This window comes from Microcebus murinus, chromosome 20, assembly GCF_040939455.1.
Source record: "Microcebus murinus isolate Inina chromosome 20, M.murinus_Inina_mat1.0, whole genome shotgun sequence".
Taxonomy (NCBI): Eukaryota; Metazoa; Chordata; class Mammalia; order Primates; family Cheirogaleidae; genus Microcebus; species Microcebus murinus.
Window position 1 is genome coordinate 24,621,055 of NC_134123.1, and position 18,602 is coordinate 24,639,656.

The window sequence follows — 18,602 nt, forward strand, 5'->3', positions numbered from 1 at the left end:
GGGTTAAAAAAAATAATAAAAAACCCCAACACATAGTTAGCTTATTGATGTTTTATAGAGAAATCAAGTGGGAACCAAAGACATTGTAGAAGTTAAAGAAAATACCCCCAATAATCTTTGGTTAGAATATAATACTGCACACTACAAATGGAAATAGAGAACCTGGGAAATTTAAGTACTATAGTTTAGTTAGCACTAAAAATAGAGACCTGAAATCTTAAAGTTTAAAATATCAAAAAATTCTTAAGAAATGACATCAGCCTGAGATTCTGATCATATGTCAATACTGAAATAATATTGCAGAAATCTCTGCTCATTTCTAAGAGCCAGGCATTTCACGAATAGCATTTTCAGTCGAATTAAAAAACAAACCAATCATAAAAATCCATTGAGAGGCCGGGCGCTGTGGCTCACGCCTGTAATCCTAGCTCTTGGGAGGCCGAGGCGGGCGGATTGCTCAAGGTCAGGAGTTCAAAACCAGCCTGAGCAAGAGCGAGACCCCGTCTCTACTATAAATAGAAAGAAATTAATTGGCCAACTGATATATATATATAAAAAAAAAAAAAAATTAGCCGGGCATGGTGGCGCATGCCTGTAGTCCCAGCTACTCGGGAGGCTGAGGCAGAAGGATCACTCAAGCCCAGGAGTTTGAGGTTGCTGTGAGCTAGGCTGACGCCACGGCACTCACTCTAGCCTGGACAACAAAGTGAGACTCTGTCGCAAAAAAAAAAAAAAAAAAAAAAAAAAAAAAAAAATCCATTGAGAAAAGAAGTTACAGAGACCCTCTTTCTCCTTTTTCTACTCTTCTGTCCACAAACACCCCAATATGGTACAAATTTGTAGTGTAATACTCATTTTGATGTTTTAGATTTATTTTAATGCAACTTAACAAGATTACCACCATTTATACAAAGTGCTTTTGAGAGTTTTCCTTAAAACCAGCTAATTATCTTTAATTGTATCTTGTATCAACCCCATAGGAACCAAAGCATTCATTCATCCAACATATGAGAAATTTCCCCTAAATATTTTCTCTTTGCTTTTTAATTTCAAAATATTAAGAGGGTGCAAATGTATTTGTTACATGGATACACTGTATAATGCTGAAGTCAGGGCTTTCAGTGTGCCCACCGCCAGGACAGTATTTACTGTACCCGCTAGGTAAGTTTTTATCCCTCACCCCCTTCTGGACTCCCCCCATATTAGTTGCTAATGTCCTTTACGTCCCTATGCCTGTGTGTAACCAGCATTTAGCTCCTACTCCCCCTATTTTCTATTTAAGAGTTCTAATCTTTATTCACAAGATATGCTTCAACAATTTGATGTATACCATTAATATAGCAAACCAAAGCATCTGAAAATACAGTGTTACCACTTATTTATATACACATATAAAATCCTGTTATAGTAAAATATGCATTGGCTGGGCATGGTGGCTCACGCCTGTAATACTAGCACTCTGGGAGGCCAAGGCGGGAGGATTGCTTAAGCTTAGGAGTTCAAGACCAGCCGGAGCAAGAGCAAGACCCTGTCTCTACTAGAAATTGAAAGAAATTAGCCAAACAACTAAAAAAAAAAAAAAAAAAAAATTGGGCGGTCATGGTGGCACGTGCCTATAGTCCCAGCTACTCGGGAGGCTGAGACAGGAGGATCACTTGAGCCCAGGAGTTCGAGGTTGCTGTGAGCTAGGCTGGCACCATGGCACTCTAGCCTGGGCAACACAGTGAGACTTGTCACCAAAAAAAAAAAAAAAAATGCATCGATGAAATCATCTGTACATAATAAAAAGATTCCTAAAATCAAGTAAGGAAAGATCTACTTTAGGCAAAATTTCAATTCAACCATAGGGTGAATGTATGTGTGTATTCTATTTTATTATAACAGGATTTGTTCTATAATATATTAATTTCTAAGTGTTTCTATGAAAATTTTCATGTTATCCCCTAACATATCTATGAAGAGGAAATGGAGCTGTGATATTTATTATGTAGATGAAAGAACAGGGGCTCAAAAGTATTAAGCAGGTCATCCTAGTTGCAGGACATAAGGTTCCCAACAGTCCATTACTTATTTTTCTAGGCCCAGGGTTAATTTGGGTGAGCGGGTGAAATCTACGAAACTCTTACAATTTGTATGTGGGTTTTGTGTACCTGAGGAGGGTGCACAGCTTTCGTTAAGTTTTCAAAAGGCTTGCTGACACAAAACTGATTAAGAAGCACACTATACTAGCTGATTCTCATGCCTTCCTATTCTGTATCTGTACCTCAACATTTTTCACTCGGACTGTGAGTATATCCAATGCTGAGAAGCCTGAGATAACTGAAAAGTTTTTTTGAAGAGCAATTAATTCCAAACAGATAAAATTCTAAGGCACGAGTGACAAAAAGGACAGTGAGAAAAGTAGACACACACCCCAGAAATCCAAAGTAAGGCCAATTTTTATTTCCTAATTTATGAGTGACAGTCAAGTTTTTATGATTGTGGCCCACTCAGGCAAGGCCTACCCAAGTCTACTTCCCAAAGAAGCAACAAATCTACAATGATAAAGATTTGGACAGAAACATGTCAGTCCACTTACTATTTACTGACAAAACTATGTATACAAGAAATTATTATAGACATTATGTTACACTATAAACAATGTCCTATACCAAATTTTAGCAGCTTGTAATAACTTGAAGTACTCTGATTTAAAATGTGATGGTCAGAGTGGGCGTCACTGAGAGGTATTGTTTTGCCAAAGACCTTGAGGAGGAAAGAGAGTAAGCTACGAGGAGGATCTAAGCAATAACAAGGTATAGCGTTGAAAGTAACTCCCAACAACCTGTTATGAACAGTAATTTAGTTGTATCATATACAGTTTTGCTCCATAAATTAACATTTCGATGAACAATAGATCACATATATGATGGTGGTCCCATAAGATTACACTATTGTATTTTTACTAAAACTTTTCTATGTTTAGATATAAAAATACTACCATTGTGTTACAACAGTCTACAGCATTAAGTACAATAATATTCTGTACAGGTTTGTAGCCTAGAAGCAATACGCTACGCCACATGGCCTATAGCCTGGGTGTGACACAGGCTATACCGTCTAGGTTTGTGAAGTACATTCTGTGATGTTCCTGAAACTGGCTAACAACGCATTTCTCAGAACATATCCTCATTTGTAGGCAACGCCTGACTATACAGCAATTGTAGCATCACACATTGGTTTTAGGTCATAGTATCACTTCCACTAGATGTTTTCATTTATTGTAACTTTCAGATAGATAACTTTTTTTCAAATAAAATTACTTCAATTCCTCAGAGTCTCTGAGCTTTTCCAGTTTAGCCCAGTTGAGTTATATAACTGAAAAGTATACAAATATTTGACTGTACGGCTAATTACCAAATATGAATGAAAGCGAGATGAACTACATACCTACACATTATCTATAAAAAAAATAAAATCACTTAGCTTAAAAAAAGTTAACAATACACAGACCTGACATATGAACAACAAATGATCCTGTAAATGGACTTATAATAATGTTCAGAATACTATGTAGAGATTTTAGAAGGAGTTAGCTTTGGAACTGGATATAATCTCCAACACCCTAAAGAAGTCAGAGGAGCTTCCTGAATCATCAGGGTGACTTAAGTGCTTTTGTGCCATTTCTAGAGTCTGCTGGGAAGCAAAAAAGTACATTCTTTATTAAAACTGACTGTTCTTTAGCTGCCAAGCTAATAGAGCTTTCAAGACCAACTCAGAGGCACCCTATGATAAGGGACTGGGCCCTGTGCTGATATGAAGGAAAGGGCATTAGGTGACAGCCAACACTACCCAGCAATAAACCCTTCATTTGAACTGGTATGCTCAGTTCTAGAATTCTAACACCATGCCCCCTTTTGTCAGTGACAGACGCCTGCAAACCATGAACAAAGAGAAGGCAGAGAGACAAATGGATCTTATTTTCTGTCATGTTTCCTGAACAGCAGATTAATGAGCAGCAGTAATTAACAGCTGATGCTCAGACGACCTCTCCCACTGGCATCTGTCACTTTTCAGGAGTTTCTCTCATTTTTGCTGAACAGACAGATTCAGAATAAACCTGGCTAAGCCTCCATTGTGACCTTCTGTTCACCAGACTAGTAAGTCTAAAAATAAGATCAGATATAACTGGGGAAAGTAGCTAGGTAGTTATATTCTCTCCTGTCTTTATTAAAGTCAGTTCTTCTGTAAAATCACATTTACAGAGCAATTTTCTTCTGACAAGCTAGAAGCACTTTCACATATCTTAAAATTTTCTAATTTAGATACCTCTCTTTATAGAGGGGGAGCTAAATAATTTTTTTATGGTAACAGTGAGGTGTATGCAGAGGAAGATTAGAGAATTCAGGTCTCTCCTTTGCCAGAGGCACATTATAGGTAATCAGCAACTGGTTTAATATTGTGAAGGTAACACGCCACTCTTAGCAGATATTAATTCCTCTACTTCCCCATACAGTATTGAAACATTCTATTACAAACAAATAAAGTGCATTAACAGGTCAATTGGTCTTAGCTCTTAGTGCTGAACAAGTTTCTCTAATTTCAACTTCAAGGTCACTCCAGCCCTAAAATTTTCCCATGCCAATTATACAGCTTCTCATGTGCCAAATTTTAACGGTCCCTTTGGAGAAGCCATAGTAAGATACCTTTTCTCCAAGCCGAATGCTGCCACATTTCAGAATGTTGATGTCATTTTTGCAGTCATCCATGAAGCCACAGATTAAACGGTAATCACTGAAAATGATGGCCGTCATCTTGGTAATGTATTGGTGACACTGATACTCAGTGATGTTGCCTCGGTGATCCACCAAGCAAGAAACCATGTAACCTTTTCCAACTGGTTCATCAGCACATTCTTTAATCTGCTCAAAAGAAAGTAACTGTTTTACACAAGTGTTCTGTGATTGTACCAAACAACCTTTATGAAGAAGAAAAAGTCTGATATTTTCCTGTTAATTTCCCACCTCTTTACTTGGGAGAAAAAGAAGAACATTTAGAAATACATTCAAGGAAAATATTTGGAGATATATTCATTTAAGAAAAAAATAGTGTGTCATCCCTACTCAGATTGTTGTACCTTCTAGAAAATACCTGATAACTGTGTTTTGCAAGAAAACACATACATATCCAAATGCTTAGGAAAAACTCACTTCTAAATGGAGTAAAAAGAGCTTTTAATATCTATAGCTTTAGCATGGTCCTAATGACAAGTACTTTTAACTGTGTAAAGAATGCAAGTGGTCAGTGACAAGATGAATCCAGGCAGTAGGTGTGAAAAACAGGTGCAGAAGTGAAGTCCAGCTGCACATCCCAAGCCAAGCCACACAGCAATTATCAGGAGGTAAACATAATGGCCAAGGAGAGAGATAAGGGAAGGCATTCTTGACATGACATTAATGTGTTCTGAATTAACTATGGATTTGAACATGTGTTTCTGAAGTTAGTAGAACCCAAGCTTAACCACTGTGGTCTGGAACAGAAATATGTATAAAATGATGTTCAGTGCAGTCTGCAAGAAGTTTGGGAAGAGGAAGACCACTGCAAACCTAGTTTGGGTGGTTTTTGACATATGATCTAGTAGATGAAGCACAAAGTGATTCCAAATGATTAGTCTTCCTGCACCCCAAACCACAAAATACTAATGAGGCGGGGCAAGATGACTCATGTTTACAATTCTAACACTTTGGGGAGGCTGAAGTAGGAGGGTTGCTTGAGGCCAGGAGTTCAAAACCAGCCTGAGCAGCATAGAGAGACCCTGTCTATACAAAAGATATTAATAGAAAAATTAGCCTGGCATGGTGGTGCAAACCTGTAGTCCCAAATACTCAAGAAACTGAGGCAGGAGGATCACTTTAGCCCAGCTACAGCCCAGGGGTTTGAGGCTACAATGAGCTATGGTGACACCACTGTACTATAGCCAGGGCAACAGAGTGAGACGTTATCTCAAAAAAAAAAAAAAAAAAAAAAAGAGGAAAGAGCTAAATGTAAATGTTTGTTTTGAATATAAATAAGAAAAGAGCATTTTTTTTGGTTTTTGAAACCAATAGAGACCATTTTTCCCCACTACATCATCTATCCTAAGTCGGTACACAGGGCAAAATAAATACCACCTCCTTTTCCAAAAGGTGCTGGTGAAGGATATGCCACACAGGGATTATCCTATGGGCAAATAGGTCTCCTCATGGCTAACTCCAGTACTAAGTCCAGACCAAGTCAAAAACTCAGTTCAAGACAGTGTTTACTTTTAAAGAAGCAAATCTGAGAATTTAAGTAAATAGTCTCATACTGCATTGAGAGGCAGCAGAGAGCTTCAACAGTCAAGATGAATGCAATGCTTTTAGCCTAACATTGAGCAATTTTTTTGTGATGCCTAAAAAATGTATTTCCAGGAAAAGTTTTTTTGAACAAAAAACAGAGCTAAGTTTGAAAATTAATAGGAGGAATAGCTGCTTGAAAATCCCAGCTTTTGGCAGGGCAAGGTGGCTCACACCTGTAATCCTAGCACTCTGGGAGGCCGAGGCAGGAGGATTGCTCAAGGTCAGGAATTTGAAACCAGCCTGAGCAACAGCGAGACCCTGTCTCTATTATAAATAGAAAGAAATTAATTGGCCAACTAACATATATATAGAAAAAATTAGCTGGGCATGGTGGTGGCATGCCTGTAGTCCCAGCTACTGAGGAGGCTGAGGCAGCAGGATTGCTTGAGCCCAGGAGTTTGAGGTTGCTGCGACCTAGGCTGACGCCACGGCACTCACTCTAGCCTGGGCAACAAAGCCAGATTCTGTCTCCAAAAACATAAATAAATAAAATAAAAATATATATAAAAAAATAGCCAGGCATGGTGGCACATGCCTGTAGTCCCAACTACTTGGGAGACTGAGGTAGAAGGATTGCTCGAGCCCAGGAGTTTGAGGTTGCTGTGAGCTAGGCTGTGAGCTAGACCATGGCAGTCTAGCCCGGGCAACAGAGGGAGACTCTGTCTTAAAAAAAAGAAAGAAAAAAGAAAATCCCAGCTTTTGTAATTCAACCACAAAAAACACTAGATAAAAATCAGAACAAGTGGCAGACACCTGGCTTTCTAAACCTAATGAAGTGAAGCATTCATACAGGCTCTAATATTAGGCAACCAACAGTTTAAAAATCTGAACAAAAACCAAGAGCATTTTGAATCGGAGCTCCAATAAGAAAAACTAAATGGATATTTAGCTGTAATAACTTAAGATTTTACTGAAACACAGAAATGTAGCACTATAGGTATTTCAGTTCATTATCAATTATAAGAGGGTGTAGTGTTTGAATGAGAAGTTTATGATTTTCTTCAGCCATTCTGCTGGGTAGCATTTTTTCCTTCTATCTCCTAAACTTCTAAGATTAACAGCAAAAAACCCCATCATTAAATCATCAACATATTTCAGAATTGGAGTAAACTCTGAAGTGGCTGGGGAGCAGATTCATATGGGCCATTAGAAAAACACTGTAGTCATTTTATTTTTTGACACAAGACAGGAGGAAAGCAGGCAGTATTTAGCTTAATCCTGGAGAGTAAAAAAGGTTGCTTTGCAGTTTGCAGATACTCTTTGAAGTTGTTTTTCTCCCTGGAAGTAGGATTCCAAAATAAAAAAAGAAGATAGAAGGAAATGCAGAATAAAATGTTTTGCTGGTAACTATGTTCTTCTTGACATTTAATTTTCTTGACTCCAGTATACTCTCTCTGTAGGAAGGGAAAAGTCCTTGTTATTCAATCTTGTACAAAGCCAGAATACCCCAAGAGGTCACAGGAGACCATCATTATTTATATGTTATAAGGAAGCCAACCTAATGCAAAGAGTGAAATTATTCTAGTGAATAGGTATATACTCTGAACTAAATTTCCACAGGGAAATCAAACTGGTGTATATTTAATGGTGACACAAAAATACGGCAAAACAAACACATGTATATATATATCCTGATGTGTCTTTTAAAATAAAACCACTTCTAATTGGATAGTTCTATAATATAATGGGAATATACAAACATGTAAATTTCAAGTCTGGGAATCATTTCATTAGTATTTCTTTTTGTTATTAAACAAATACCCTTGCCTTTGATATTTTAAAGTTAGACGCTTAGTAATATAGCTAGCTAAGGCAGTTTGAGATACAGAATATTAAAGCTAGGAGCTGAAGATCAATTTTTCAAAGATGCTATTCTATTCTGAAGCCCTAAGGTAAATATGAAGGGTCACTGCTTTAAAGGAATAAAACATAACTGATCCAGCATTAGAAGATTTAAGAAAATAGGTTCTATTAATACAAGACCCCGTATGATGTAAGTGAGGAACATGAGCTAATGGCTTATGTGGGTTGGATAGGGTCATCCTTAAGAGCTCTGTAGAAAGTGGCCCTGACTTAAGTCACCAATAGGGTCAACTTGAGGACAGATTAATATGCTGCAAGAACTCTGACTGCTAACTTTGGGGTAGAAAAATAGCAACTGTTTTCTCTGTGATTCTCATACTTTGGTATGCAGAAACTCTGGCTTATTGGAGTTTCTACTGCTGATTAAAAAAAAAAAAAACCACTCCAAGAAACAAAAAGAAATTCCAAATACCACAATTCTCACTAATATTATTTGTTGTTTACACTGAGCCAAGATAAACAACTAAAAATTTTTCATTAGCATCTATACACCTTTATACATTTTCATTAACTGTTTTTGTCTTTATGCTCAATATCAATTTATAACAATATAACAATCATACCCTTAACCTTTTTAACACTAACTCTCATTTGAAGTATATGTCTTTATGGTTCAATTGATCCAACTACATAGCTGAAACACTCGGGAACATCGACAGGCCTCCTGTAACTATTTTGATATGCTTCAGACATAGCAGGTTATACAATGTATGAGGGCAGCACTGATAAACCTCAGCAGTTTTACTCCCTGTTTGGGGACCAACAGAACCTGATTTCCAACTGTCTCAATCAATAGTATCCCACTGTAAGTATAGATGGATGTTAACAAAAAGAGTCTAATTACATCCCTCTTCCTATCTTCCAACCAAGACGATGTGAATTCCAAGAAAAGTAAAGTAAATTCCAAGTAAAGTAAAGGAACTGAGTCATTCCTCTCATAATGACTGGTCTGGTCAACAGATGTAATTTTCTCTTCTAAGTCATTGAATATGCACAAAATTCTTTCACAACTTACCTCTGTTATGGTAGATTTGCAGACCTCTCTGGCCACAGATTCAAATTTGGGATCTGTAGTTAGGTTCAGCTTATAATTCCACAACAACTAGGTATAACAGGGGAAAAAAACAAAGAAAAAACTTCTAGTTAGAATAGTATGAAATTTATCATCAACAGTTACTTTAAATGACAACAACCAACTATACAGAGTCAGGTAAAGCATATTCACATTTCGGATAATAGAAAGTAAGATAAAATGCCATCATAATTATAGATAAAAGGAAAAATATGTAGACAAAAATAAAAGCACTATCATTCAGACATACTTTTTTCTGTTTTAGTAAAGGACAAAATTTTTCAAAATGCATTAAAAATCATAAAAAAGTCAAGAAAAAGATTAAAAATTATAATACCTCATAAGGTTTTCACAGAAAATACAAACAGGTTATATAAGCCAAATTCTGCTTCAACCAAAAGGTCTAACCCAGAAGCTCAGATTTGGTGGGTTTAGTCTCAGATTTCACAATTAACAGTACCTTCATCAGTGAGTTTTATGAAAGAGAGCTGCACAAGATCTAGCTTCAGGGCATGTCTATCTTCATTCCTTTAAAAACCTTGACTTGACACAGATAACATACAGTTCACTTTATATAACTTTTAACATACCTTAAACTATAAAATATCTAAAGTCATTATTATTTATTTATAGGTGAGGACTAAATATTGGTTTATCTTTGCAGCTTCCATTAAAAATTTTCAATAATTGATCTAATTTATGAACTGTAGCAAAAATGAGCCTTTAAATGGTTCAAATGGGAAACAGCAGAGGTTTTGGATGATGTAGAACATGAAGGGATTTTTGGGGGGAGTACATCCCTTTCTAACTACTATATTCTAAGACAAAAAATACAATAAATCATTGATTCAGTCACACATCTGCTTAGCACTTCTCGTGTTGACTAGAGTCTAATTTCAAGGACCTTCAAGATAGGCTATTGGAGGAAAAAGAAGCCAGTGTTTATTGAGTATGTACTATGTTGTGCTATTTCTGATGAAATCTAAAAGGTCAGCAGCAGTTAGCCAGATGAAAGGGGCAGGAAGACGACCGTTTTAAATAAATGAAACAGCATGCACAGGAGCAGGGGGTGTTAGAGGAACTGAAGGGCCAATGGAGGACTGACTGAAGGGCTGACTGGAGGGGCCAGATCAGAAAGCCCTTGTAGGCCACGTTTGAACTTTAACCCATGAGCACTGGGGAGTCACTGAAGGGAAAGTAAGGTGGTGACATGACCAGATCTGCTTTTTAGAAAACAGAGGCACATATAAAGTGCATTAGGAATGACACAGAAACAGTAGTCAATTCTGTATGAGTGCTGAGGAAGATTTGAAGAAATAAAACAAGGATGAGTAGGATTTCTTCTCCCCTCTCCTCAAAAAAAAATTTTAAGTAAAAACCTCTAATCTCTCAGCTATCATCAATCATCAAAAAGTGAGTCTTTAGGGGAAAAAAGAGGAGAATCTGGCTACCATCTGTAATGAAAGCTGCAAGAGCATGGGAATGCTGCCTTGTATCCCAAGTGCCTAGAAGAATATATGGGACAGAATAGGCACTAATTGTGGACACTAATAGGCACAAAAATAATTTGTAATTAATATTTGCTAAATAGATAACAAACAAACCTATACCATGATGAATGACAAATGCAACCCATGGGACATATGAAGCCAAACTGAAAATGGGTATAGGAAAAGCTTAGTTCCAACTGAACAAATTTTGGGCTTCCTGGCTTCCTAGAAGCAGAGATGAATTCAGTGATTCAAAAGAGGGAGGGAGGGAGGGAGGGAGGGAAGGAAAGGAAGGAAAGGAAGGAAAGGAAGGAAAGGAAGGAAAGGAAGGAAAGGAAGGAAGGAAGGAAGGAAGGAAGGAAGGAAGGAAGGAAGGAAGGAAGGAAGGAAGGAAGGAAGGAAGGAAGGAAGGAAGGAAGGAAGGAAGGAAGGAAGGAAAAGAAAGGAGGTCTAGTATCTCAAGGACTTACAATTGATTCCAGGTATGCAAAGGTAGAAAGGACAGAAAGAGTAATGGTAACTTATGGGAATCGCATGTAGTTAAGAATGGCTGGAGCTAAGGGTATGGAAGATGAGATGGGGGAAGGGATTAGGCAGGCAGGGGGGCAGATCACATTGAATATTACAGTTCTTTTTAAAGATTTTGAATTTTATCTCAAAGGAAGTGAGAGATTAATGGATAATTTTAACTAAAGAACTCAAAAGATCAACTCTGATTACCCTATGGGGAAGAGCAGAATTGAGGGTAAGATTAACAGACCAGTTAAGAGGCAAGAATTGATATAGATAGGAAAAGAAGGGATATATTTGAGATATGTGGCATAAAGTCATTACAGAATGAAGGGGTGGGTGGAGTAGAAGAAAATTATTCCTTCACAGTCAAGCTTACCTTTCAATTTTTTAAATCAGAGCTATCTGTTTAGTCAAATAGTTCTATAAAGGTAGTTTGAAAATCAAAATGGGCCAGGCATGGTGGCTCACACCTATAATCCTTACACTCTAGGAGGCTAAAGAGGAAAGATCACTTGAGCTCAGGATTTTGAGACCAACGTGAGCAAGACCCTGAGTAACACCCTGTTTCTACTAAAAAGAGAAAAAATTAGCCAGGTATGGTGCATATCTATAGTCCTAGCCTCTCAGGAGGCTGAGGCAAGAGGATTGCTTGAGCCCAGGAGTTTGAGGCTGCAGGGAGCTATGGTGATGCCATTGCACTCTAACCACGGCAACAGAGTGAGACCCCATCTCTAAAAATAAAAAAATAAGCTTCAACAATGGTTTGCAAAATGTTTTTACGCTTCCTTTCATCAAATAATTGTTCCTCTTCTCCATCTCTAGTATTGTCCTCCTCATGGATCAATGGTTCTCAACTCTGGCTACACATTAGAAAGAACTACCGGGGAAGCTTTTAACAAATACCAATGCCTGGGCCTCTTCCCGGAACAAACCAGAATCTCTAGGGAGAGACCACGCATCAGTATTTTTTAAATAACCAAGGGACTCTGATGTCCACCCAAGGGTAAGTGCCACTATCAGAGCTGCTTAAGGAGTGCTGTCCTAGCAGATGTCACCACAGCAATAGGCACAGGACACTAGCCAGAGTTAATGGAACTCCCAGCAGCTCCATATAGTGGCTGTACATTAGTTACAAAAATGTTAAAAATGCATCTTAGAGAACTGAAACAATCTGATGTGGGAAATAAAATCATTAGAGTAAAACAGTAAACTCAAGTGACAGGAGCGCTCACAGAGCTGGTGGTCTACTGAGTGCTAAATAATCAGAGAGAAAAGACCTGCTTACAACCCCCACCTGCTTTCTTGACTTATGGGTCCCTTGCACAGCTGGGTGTTTGGGCCCAGCATTACCGGAGCTTTTTCTGTTCTTTTGCCTACCACAAACTGGAGAAATTTTTTAAATTTCTGTCTCACCAAAAAAAAAAAAAAAAAAAAAAAATCAAGCCAAATAAGCAGTTCCCTGCCAAATCCCTTTCCAAAGTCCTACTCACTCCCCAGAGGCACACACTTTAAATTCTTTTTGCTTATGGTAATAACCTCTGTATTTTTAAACTAAATGCTTAAATTGCTATTTCTTGATTTGTCAGTTTTAGATATAACTTACAATACAGAAGACAACGAATGAACTTATACCCTTCTTCCTGATCCCAATCCTACCAATATAGTTAAGTCATAATGTTGTTAGATATTCAGTATTTATTAACACATTATTGACTATGTAAATAGTTATATACACTGAATCATATAGAACCTATTTCTTTTCCTATACAACTTTTAGTTTATACTATAATTAACAGTCACTTATTTCATAGGCTATTTTTCTATATATCCATTACTAATTAATCCTTACTCTCTTTACTAAAAATATGAATCTCCTTTTAAAATGTCCAAATCCTTCAGGCAATCTGTCAGGTGAGATGTTCTTTTTGGAGTCTTTTCATTTTCCTGCTTCAATCAGGACTGTTTTCTAAGCCTCTGCACAGGTGTCATCCCTTGCCAGCATCCTTAGAATTTCCTTTGCTTTTCTCTTAGGCTGATTCATTAATTATTAGATTTCTTATCTTTCTCTGTCTTTGTGTATTCCCTGATCTTGTTGAAGCACATCCTCAAGGAACTTTATATACAATATACATGGGTTGTAAATGTCTGAGAAAACTGCATGTCAAAATGTCTTTATTTTACATTACTTTGGATATTTCCCTTAGACTTTTTTTTTTTGAGACAGGGTCACACTCTGTCACTTTGGCTAGAATGCAGTGGTGTCATCATAGCTCACTGCAACATCTAATTCCTGGGCTCAAGCAATCCTCCTGCCTCAAACTCCTGAGTAGCTAAGACTACAGATATACGCAACATGCTCAGCTAATTTTTTTATTTTTAGTAGAGACGGGGGTCTCACTCTTGCTCAGACTGGTCTTGAAGTCCGGAGCTCAGCGATCCTCCTGCTCAGGTTGGTCTCAAACTCTAAGCCTCAAGCCATCCTCCCTCCTTGGACTCCCAAAGTGCTGGTATTATAGGCATGAGCCAGCCACTGTGCTTGGCCTGATTTTCTTTTTACTTTTTGTTTTCAGCAATTTGTTAATAATGTCTAAGGGTTTCCACTTAGTATAACTCTTGGGGTTCACAGAATTTGCTAAATTTGTGGGTTAATGCCTCTCATTAGATTTGGAAAAATTCTTGGCCATTATTTCTTCAAATACTACTGTTATCCTATTCCTCTACTTCTTGGACTCCAAAAGCACACATATGACATTTTAACTATTTCCCACATTATTCTTAAGAGTTTTGTTTTAAACATCTTTTTCTTTTTCTGATGCAGTTTATATATTTTCTATGGATCTGTCTTCATATCCACTAACCCTATCTTTAAAAGCTATCAAGTTCTTAATTTCAGAAATCATATTTTATAGTTCTAAAACACTCATTTGATTTTCTTAACAAATTCTAGTTCTCTGTTGAAATACATCATCTTTTTAACCATTTTGATTATCTTTTCCTCTATTTAACATATAGTCATAGTTATTTCAAGTCCTTGTCTGTTAATTCTGATATATGAATTATCTATGGATCTCCTTCTCTTGGCTGTTATCTTTTGATTATTGATCATATCTGACTGCTACTTCTCATACATGGCCATTGCTGACTGCATGCTGGACATTCTTTTTTTTTTTTTTTTTTTTGAGACAGAGTCTCGCTTTGTTGCACAGGCTAGAGTGAGTGCCATGGCGTCAGCCTAGCTCACAGCAACCTCAAACTCCTGGGCTCAAGCAATCCTACTTCCTCAGCCTCCCAAATAGCTGGGACTACAGGCATGCGCCACCATGCCGGGCTAATTTTATATATATATATATTAGTTGGCCAATTAATTGCTTTTTATTTATAGTAGAGACGGGGTCTCGCTCTTGCTCAGGCTGGTTTAGAACTCCTGACCGCAAGCAATCCACCCGCCTCAGCCTCCCAGAGTGCTAGGATTACAGGCGTGAGCCACCGCGTCTGGCCTGGACATTCTTTATGACACATCCTAGAAGGTGAGTTACATATTTGTTCTCTAAGTCCTTACTGCTTCTTACAGACTTCCAACCAATTCTCCTGTCTTCTGTGTACTATTTGTCCCCATTTGGAGCAGTATCATATCCTCTGTCTTCTCAAGCTCTTTGAGGGTTATAAGGCATCAGCTTTATTCTGGGTTTCCCCTCTGTCAGATTCAGTCTATTGATTTATTTTGAGGTTTCCCCCTAATCTTTTGCTTTACAAATGATGCCACAATAAATACCCTTTTATAGATACATCTCTATCTACCCCTTTTAAATATAACTATACATAAATTTCTACACATGCATTATCAATTGACTGTTTTATATCTTAATGATATTTCTGTCCATAGGCAATAATAGGCTCCAGTAAACTTTTACTGCAAAGAGCCAGAAAGTAAATATTTTAGGTTTTGAAGGATCTATAGTCACTGTTGCAATTACTCCACTTTGACACCCTAGCATGGAAAGCAGCCACAGAAAATATATAAATAAATGGATGTAATTGTTTTAATAAAACTTTATGATAAAAACAGGCAGAAACTTTGGGAGGCTGAGGTAGGAGGATCACTTGAGATCAGGAATTAGAGACCAGCCTGGGCAACATAGTGAGACCCCCATCTCTACAAAATAAGAAAAATTAGCTGGGTGTAGTTCCAGCTACTAGGGAGGCTGAGGCAGGAAGATGGCTTAAGCCCAGGAGTTTGAGGCTGCAGTGAGCTACGATGGCTCCACCGTACTCTAGCCTGGGCAACAGAGTGAGACCCTGTCTCAAAACACAAAGTAGACTGAATTTGGCCCATGTGTTATAGGTTTGCTGAATCATGGCCTAGAGAGTGCTAGAAAATGCTTAAATATACATATCCTTACCAACACTGTGCATTTATTAATTTTTGATATTTGCTAATCAAATGGATTAAAACAGTACATTTATTTTTCTTTGAATTTTCATGCTTTATGAGGGAGAATCAACTGTTTTGTTGTTTACTGGACATCTTTTGTTTCCTGTGAACAGTCCATTCATATCTGTTGCCTACGTTTATTAACAGCACTCTCTATTAATGAGTGTAGTCTTTTTCATCTGCCTTACCAATTCTCTTTTATAACTTACAAAACCTGTTTTGGAGATAGGTTTTAAATGTAATCACATATATATTTTGTGGCTGTGTCATTTTTAGAAAAGCTTCCCTCTGTTCATGTTTTCTTCTATTACTCTTACAGTTTACTTTATACTTTAACTCTTTGACCTACCTAGATTTTCTTTAGAATAAGTAGTTAATCTAAATAGCTGCCCTGCCTCTGTGTTTTTGCAGTCCTGAGTCCAATGTATCTTCCACTCTGTGATAATGATTTCTGCCATATGCATACCTATGCTTCTTTTAAGACCCAGCTCAATAGTATCTCCACTATAAATAAGCTTTTCCCAACATCAACTCACCTGAACAAATTCACTTGTGTGTACCCACTGTACTCTATTTAGACTTCTACCAAAGTCAAAGTACCTAATAATTTTTGCACAGACTTGATTTCACATCAGTCTCCTTTTACTGTGCAACCACAGTGACAGTGTTTGGCACATAGAATATGACCGTATGATGACTACATGAAAGAAGTTTAAAATATGGAATTCTAAAGTAAACTTGATAAGCAGACACTAATTACTTTCATATGGTAACTTAACTGAAGAAAAATTTAACCTTAAACACATAAATATTATTTAATAGAACTTATAGGTTTCTACAATGAAGGGGTTACCTGTAGATTTTACTATGGTTCTTAAACAAATTTTACCATCCCTTTAAGATTAAAAGAATTTAAGAAAACATAATGCTTCCTAGAACAACAGGAAAAGCATCACAAAATCTGTCATCATATCTATAAAGCACATATGGTGTATTATAGAAAATCCATACTTACATGATTGCAGTCTGAAGAAATTTCATTTTCAGGCTAGGAGGAAAAAGAAAGAAGAGATGATATTAAAAAAAAAAAAAACCTCTCAAGTTTTCAAACACCACTAAAATAAAGTCAAAACAAGAAATCTAAATATTCAACTAAGTATGTTTCTTCAATATAAGGAGTAAAACAGAGTTTATATATCTTTTTATTAGACTGTTGGGAAGAAATGTACCAGGAGGGTACATATGAGACGTAATTCATTCCCAATTAATGGTACAATATGAAAATGGGGAGAATGAAGAAGAACGTACTAAAGCATAAAGCAATAGCGACATAATGATCTCTATACAACACTTTATAATTCTGAAAGCTAAAGAGGATCAGGTACAATATGGGTGATGTTTCTTTAAAGAAAGTTAATATCTAAAAAAACAGGCTTATTATAGAGTGCAGAGAAGGTCCATCAATGATTTAAAAATTCGTCTAATGTCACCATTGGGGGACGCTAGGTAATGGGTACACAGGACCTCTATGCACAATTTTTTGGAAATTCTTATGAGTCTGTAATTATGAGTCTATAATCTTATGAGTCTATAATTAAAAATAAATATTTTTTTAGAAACAGCTGGAAATTACATATATATCCCCATGGATACATTTGCTTTGTAAGGCCAGATACACATACTAGAGATAAAATGAACTTTCAATTTTATGATGGAAAAAAAGTTGAACTAGGTTTTACCTAATATGGCATAACTCTGCAAGACTTTCGTTGTTTAGTCCTTTAAAGGAGACATGATTGTAATAATACACACCACAATAAAGCACCACTTCCTCTGAGTTTCTACAGTAGTCCAACCTGTTCAAATGGAGTGAATCGTGTGAGTTCTATGAAATATTATCTATTTTAGTTGTAGTTGTGTCAATTTTAGTTGTAAAAGGTACCATTTTCAAAATAAAAATGTCTTCTATTCAAGGATAAAGCAATAAAATATGAGCAAATAAAGCTGGCACACCCAAGTATTACTTCAAGAAGGAAAGTATTTTCTAGGGAACTATTAATTCCACTGCACAATATAGTAGGCATTAACAACATACAAATTCATCCTTACATTTATAAAACATTATATTAAAACTGACTTTAATTAGGTTGCTAGGTAATCATAAGATTATAAACATACTGCCTTTGAACTTTCTCCCTACTTGTCTAACAGCAAATACTTTAATTTAGCCTTTCTGAGTCTCAGAAATCAGCCTACACACTATGAGTTAATCTAGCTTAACTCCACTTCAATTTGAAGTGCTTAACTTATAACTCATCGTAGCTTATTTACAAGAATGCCTTTACATTACTCAGGCAGTTTTCTACCCTATTTCCATTTAATCTATCCCTAAATTTTCCCAATCATTTATAGTTCTTTCTCAAACAACGCACAGAAGGCAATTAATATCACAATCTTCTCTACTTATACTCATTTCTACTAAACAACAACTTTGGATTAAAGGGGTGTTTTTGAAAGAAATTTAGAGCGTGGAAAATTTGTAAAATAATGGAGTCAAATGAGATATAAGCTACTCATTAAAAGAATAGTATTCTCATGTCTACAGTCCACAGGACCATATTGGCAAATTATGATTGCTTTAATGGTGTGCTTCCGTACAGTGGGAGACTGGATCATGCCCCTCAAATTTCTACTCTCCTTCTTTAAGATTTTATATCCAGATTCTTTGCCCTGTAAGTCTGCATTATCTCCTACTATAAACCGAGTATATACACTTTGCTCCTCTGATGCTGAGCTGGACCACTGACTTGCTTTGGCCAATGGAATTTTAGCAGACACAATATGAGCAGAGGCTTTAAATTTGCTTGGGTGATTTG

General features: G+C 36.8%; 1 protein-coding gene across 1 annotated transcript in view; it reads right to left on the bottom strand.

The window, feature by feature from the left end:
* Nucleotides 1–18,602, bottom strand: part of GLG1 (golgi glycoprotein 1) — a 126,921-nt gene that overhangs the window by 42,706 nt on the left and 65,613 nt on the right. Inside the window, exons 2-4 of the mRNA XM_075995786.1 lie at nucleotides 16,742–16,774; nucleotides 9,235–9,321; nucleotides 4,686–4,901 (exon numbers count right to left, since the gene is read on the bottom strand). Coding sequence (XP_075851901.1) covers nucleotides 4,686–4,901; nucleotides 9,235–9,321; nucleotides 16,742–16,774 — 336 coding nt within the window. The remainder of the gene's footprint in view (nucleotides 1–4,685; nucleotides 4,902–9,234; nucleotides 9,322–16,741; nucleotides 16,775–18,602) is intronic.